Genomic DNA, 6,000 nt, shown 5'->3' with positions numbered 1-6,000 from the left:
TATTTTAGCACCCTGAACTCGTAAAACCTCTAAAAATTCATTCATTTTGCTCACACTTTCATCTAATATGCTTAAATCATCAGCATAATCTAAGTCCAGGAGCGTTCTTCCTCCCCATTTGATTCCATGGTCTCCAATTGCCTTTCCTGTGCTCCTTAAGACGAAGTCCATCAAAATGATCCATATAAAGGGGGATAGAACACAACCCTGCTTAACTCCTGATTTAATACAAAACCAGTTGCTAACCTCATTTCCTAACTTTAGCCCTCTCACGTGGCCAGAGTGGGAGGATGGCAATTAAACCCTTTTTCATTGGTCCGGCAAAAGTATTTTAACCCATGCTTTTCCAATAAAATTAAACAAGTAAAAATAAATTAGACAAATAAAAATAAAATTAAAAAAATAAAATTAAATTTGAGTCTTCCGCAGTTAACATATCTCCTTATAAGCATCCTTAAGCATAATTATGTTAGCAACCCCCCCCCCCTTTTAAACAGATAAACCTTAGTTGTATGTGTGCTTTGACCCTTCAGTGGGAAGAATAAAAAAAGAACACAAAAATTACAAGAGGGATAAACCAGTTTATTAGCTATTTTTCCCAAGTTTTTGGGGTTTAAATTTTTCTTTTAAAACCTCATTAACACCCTCTCTATTCCTCGCAAGCTCGATAGCTAAAAACTGGACTCTGGGGACAATGCATGTGTTTGCTTCACTGTAATCTTGATGAGCATCTAATCTCAATAACGTTGCAAAGTTGAAATCTTCAACCAAATCTTTGAATGATTCACAAAAGGGTCGCCATTTCTAAAACAAAAGATAAATATTTGAAACAAGAAATTATAACAGACACTCAATATTAGATTATGAAAGTTAAATTCACACACATGCTTATCTAGACATCAATGTCATTATCTACCAATCGTGATTAGCTTCTGGCATAACCTGACCAAAAATCACTTGAAGTGATGATGGCTAGAAAATAATGTTTAGATAAGCATATGTGTGAACGAAACTTAGGAAAAAAGGAGAAAAAGTTCATCATAACCCCCTCCAAAAATCAAAATCGCAAAAAACTTCCCGGGGGTGTGGGGGTGATTTGAAGGAAAAGTATGATATTTTACAACAAGTTTATTTGCCAGAGAAGCATATAAAAAATTTCGTGGCTTTTTTATATCTTTGGTTCTTAAGATGGAGAGGGACAATAACCCCGCCAGTTCCCGTTACGAGCAAATAAGTTTGGTAGCCTTAATTTATATCCCTTATTAATCAAATAATAATAATTAATATCCCAAATTAATATCCCAACAATTGATGACAGAAAATATATATCGTTGGTTTGATGCAAATTTGTTAGCTTTGAATGTAAAAAAAGTCGTTTCTTCTTATATTCTCCCGGATAGGCAAAAGCTGCCCTACAGTGACAGAGCTTAAAACATCTAAGGGATCCATATCCCGCCCAGCTGACCGGTTTATTCGATTCCTTGGGATACTTCTGGATGAAAATCTATCTTTCAAACGGCATGTTGAGTCAATGAGATTAAAGGTTTCTCGAGGCCTTGGAATTATTCGGAAGCTGAAGCGAGTCTTTCCTTTTTCTATCCTTCGTCTATTATACTTCTCTCTTATTTACCCTTATTTATGCTTCAGTGTGGACGTCAACATTTCCATCTGTACTTACACCTTTACATAATCTCCAACTGAAAGCAGCAAAAGTTCTTCAGTCTACCACCCATATTTCTGTTGAACTTCTGAAGATTAAAGATATTCATACATTACACCTCTCTTTCATTGCGTTTCAGTATTTCCGTGGAGACCTTCCATCAAGTTTTTCCGGGCTTCTTGAAATTGTTCGAAATGTCAGTCCTTATGAAACTAGAAACAAGGATGATGTGCTATCGCCATCCACCCCTGCAGTGCGCTCGGACTTTGGTCTGATAGTTGCTGTCGGACGTGCCTGGAATTCCATTCCTGTTGGGATTCGGCGGTCCTGTACCATAGGATCCTTCAAGAAACGGTTGAAGAATTTTTTAATAAAAAAAAAAAATTAAATTATAATATTGATCAGTTATTTATATTGTTTAGTTATCAAGATTTAATTTATTTATTTAATTATTTAGATTGAATTTATTTATTTAGATTTGGGTGGTGTGAGTGTTGGATCCTCGATGTATATATATTTTTTATTTTTTTTATTTTTTGTAAGTAGGTGGTGCGGAGACCGGTTGTACTCGGGTGAGGATTGGTGAGTAGACTCTAAATATATTTTTAAGTGTGAATGTAATTAATAGTTTCATTGATTCGGCCCAAGCTAATCTGGTTCAGCTCAAAAATTCAGAAAGATAATTTTTAGCAGCATTCAATTCTTTGTTCTTTAAATGAAAGCCCAATCAACTACTGTACCCGGAAAACATAAAAACTGAAAACAGAGAGCTAAAGCTATTATCTCTACAACTATTACATATTACAACATTTATACAACTATTAGAATACAACTATTGTAGATACACTATTATACAACTATTACAGATATTATAGATACAACTATTATAGATACATTATAGATACTATAGATATATACATATATTATAGATACTATTATTATAGATACAACTATTAGAAGGCACAGAGTTTAATCTAACATAATTTTGGAATACGGTTTTCCAATTTCATAGATATCTCAATTTAAAATAAGGTAATGTACCTGTTACGCACCATACCATGCTATCTATCACTAGAACACAAAGCTTTCATTAGTTCTTGGAGGTACAGGTGGCTGGTTCCCCAATGAAACCTAATTTGAGGCAATTAAACTTAGATGGCGATAACATTGTAGAGGTGGCAAAACTGAATATTTAAATGAAGCATTACTATCTATTTCAATTTGTAAATAGATAGAGCTAGTGATAAAGCCACGCCTGAAAACTTTCGAGACTGAGCTTCAATCCCGTCTGTTGCTAGGAAAGCGGGAAGAATTGACAAATGCAATTTAACAATTTTTTACCTTGTGACAACGCAGTAGACAAAGCTGCGCTCCTCAATTAGAGGTTTGACGGTTCAATCCCATGTATTGCAAGGAACAGTTACAAAGTATCACAAATTTGTATAATTTTAGGGAGTGAGAATTCAAATTTTCGGCACGTGACAAGCTAAATGTATTAATGTGCGTAATAGTGTGCACTCATTGTTTGTTGACTGGAGGATAATAGTGCTTCCAGAGGCAAGTTTTTCTGATGAAGGAGTCAAAGAGACGAAAAGACTTGATGATAGTCTATATACCTCTCTATAATTTTTGGAACTGGAACTAAATTTGATCATAGACTTTCCTTTGTGATACTGAGTGAAATAGAGTTTACTCAGAGTGCAAGAGATTGGACTATCTAAAGCATAGTTAAAAAATAGTGCTAATATGGACAATCAGGCTGCCCCCTCAGGTAGGGTACCAGCAGCACCTAATAGTGTTGGGCATTACTCAATAGTGCATAACCCCATGCAAATGCCTGTGAATAGGGCTCTAGGGCCTCAGTTAAAGCAACTGCATTCGAATGTACCAATCCCTATGCAGTTCCAAAGCACAGCAACTGTACAGCAATGGATCTATACCAAAAACATCCAGCTCATCTCAATATGCTTGTGCAGTAAATAGTGTAAATAGTGGATTTGAAGTGAGCCAAGTAATGCCCTATGTTTATGGACAACAAGTCTATAGCAACAGTCCCATTGTTAATTCAAATACTTACGATATCGGGCGACTAGTTTCTTTGAAACTCGGGTGAGATGACGAATGAATATACTACGAGGCTGCAGCACATGCGCGGCCAGACAAGTTTGGATATTTTAAAAATGGCGAAATATTGATAAGTAATTTACGTAGATGTTATTACAGCCAATACTTACGATATCGAACGACAGGTTTCTTTGAAACGTTGGGTCGTTGTTATTACAACGACGCTATATCTATCAGCTATATTACAGTTCTTCGCATTCGTAATCAAGGAACACCAATTACAGGCAGCGAGTTTTCGAAAGACGCATTCATAAATTGCTCTGAATACTAATCTAATGACGGCAGACAGAAAAAAAAATAATCGAGAGAATCAAAGACATGCCATCTAGAGCATGGACATTTTCGAAGACCGCACTGCCTTTCCATGACGTACAAATAACAGCTCAAATAGGGATAAATCATTTTACTAGACAGTGAAAAAGAATGACAAAAAACTCTGAACATTTTGATCACATATACAGTGACCATCATCAGCAGAGATCTTTTCAAAAAGCTTTTTCAGAAACAATATTTCCCTTAAAAAAAACCTACAATTAAAAATTTCTCAGTAATCTTTCCCCTTTACAGCTCATTTCGTTCATGCACTTCTCCCTTTCACCATTAGAAGTCTATACCGTCTAGACGTCTATACTGGTGAAAGGTCTCTCTTTAACCATTATTAAATAAAAAAAAACTAGTTTTTTTAACTGAAAGTAAGGAGCGACATTAAAACTTAAAACGAACAGAAATTACTCCGTATATGAAATGGATTGTTCCCTCCGCAATCCCTCGCTCTTTACGCTAAAGTTTTAATTGTTTTAAAAAGTAGAATTGTGGCAAAGAGTCAAACTTTAGCGTAAAGAGCGGGGGATTGTGGAGGGGACAATCCATTTCATATACGGAGTAATTTCTGTTCGTTTTAAGTTTTAATGTCGCTCCTTACTTTCAGTTAAAAAAACCAGTTTTTCTTTATTTAATTTTTGAACGTTCTTGAATTAATGCATGTTTGATTTTGGCTCTCCGTACATAATATATTAAAATGAAATTTGCATATTAATTCTTTTTTTGGCCAAATGGCTTTCTCTTAGTTTTGATCAGACAAATTTTAAGAAATAAGGGGTGGGGAAGAAGGCTTAGTTGCCCTCCAATTTTTCCGTTACTTAAAAAGGCAACTAGAACTTTTAATTTTTAACGAACGTTTTTATTAGTAAAAAATATACGTAACTTGAGAATTAACTTACGTAACAAACTTTTATATTCTTATATTTTTAATTATATATATGAGGGGGTTTGTCCCCTCGTTAATACCTCGCTCTTCACACTAAATCTTACGTTTTATCCCAATTCTTTAAGAATGACCCCTGAATCAGAAAGGTCGTATAATAAATAGTCTAAATTACTAAGAATACTTTAGCATAAAGAGCGAAGTATTTATCTCCTCCTGAATACCTCGCTCTTTATGCTAAAGTATTTTTAGAACCCCTCATATGCGTAATAATCTCTGTTCGTTTAAAGTTTTAATGCTACTCCTTACTTTCAATTGAAATTTTTTTTAACAAACTTTTATATTCTTATATTTTTAATTATATATATGAGGGGGTTTGTCCCCTCGTTAATACCTCGCTCTTCACACTAAATCTTACGTTTTATCCCAATTCTTTAAGAATGACCCCTGAATCAGAAAGGTCGTATAATAAATAGTCTAAATTACTAAGAATACTTTAGCATAAAGAGCGAAGTATTTATCTCCTCCTGAATACCTCGCTCTTTATGCTAAAGTATTTTTAGAACCCCTCATATGCGTAATAATATCTGTTCGTTTAAAGTTTTAATGCTACTCCTTACTTTCAATTGAAAAAAATTTTTCATGTTTATATTTTCGTTTTTTTTTTAATAGTAATGCTAGAAAATCCTGCGCCCTTTTCATTGAATTTCTCTTCCCCCATGAAATATCCCTCCAAAGAAAGATCCTCCCACACAGCCCCCTCCCCTCAACCCCACACCCAGACCAAAAAAAAATCCCCCTGAAAATGTCGGTACACTTCCCAATAACCATTACTGTATGTAAACACTGGACAACGTTTTTCTCTTTCTCTTAACTCGACTTCTTAAAAATTTAAAAAACTTTAGCGTAAAGAGCAAGGCGTTGAGGACGAAAAGCCCCTTTCATATACGGAGTAATTTCTGTTCGTTTTAAGTTTTAATGTCGCTCCTTACTTTCACTTAAAAAAACTTGT

At 34.7% G+C, this 6,000-nt stretch overlaps 1 protein-coding gene across 1 annotated transcript in view; it reads right to left on the bottom strand.

Annotated features, from left to right (window-relative positions):
- Positions 1-561: 561 nt before the first annotated feature.
- LOC136041666 (protein PBDC1-like) overlaps positions 562-6,000 on the bottom strand; it is a 29,863-nt gene continuing 24,424 nt past the window's right edge. The window contains exon 5 of the mRNA XM_065726380.1: positions 562-804. Within this exon, the coding sequence (XP_065582452.1) occupies positions 586-804 (219 nt within the window). The 3' untranslated portion in view covers positions 562-585. The remainder of the gene's footprint in view (positions 805-6,000) is intronic.

Source organism: Artemia franciscana, unplaced genomic scaffold (genome assembly GCF_032884065.1).
Source record: "Artemia franciscana unplaced genomic scaffold, ASM3288406v1 PGA_scaffold_32, whole genome shotgun sequence".
NCBI classification, from domain to species: Eukaryota; Metazoa; Arthropoda; class Branchiopoda; order Anostraca; family Artemiidae; genus Artemia; species Artemia franciscana.
Note: the sequence above shows the minus strand (reverse complement) of the source record. Positions and strands in the feature narration are given on the sequence as shown.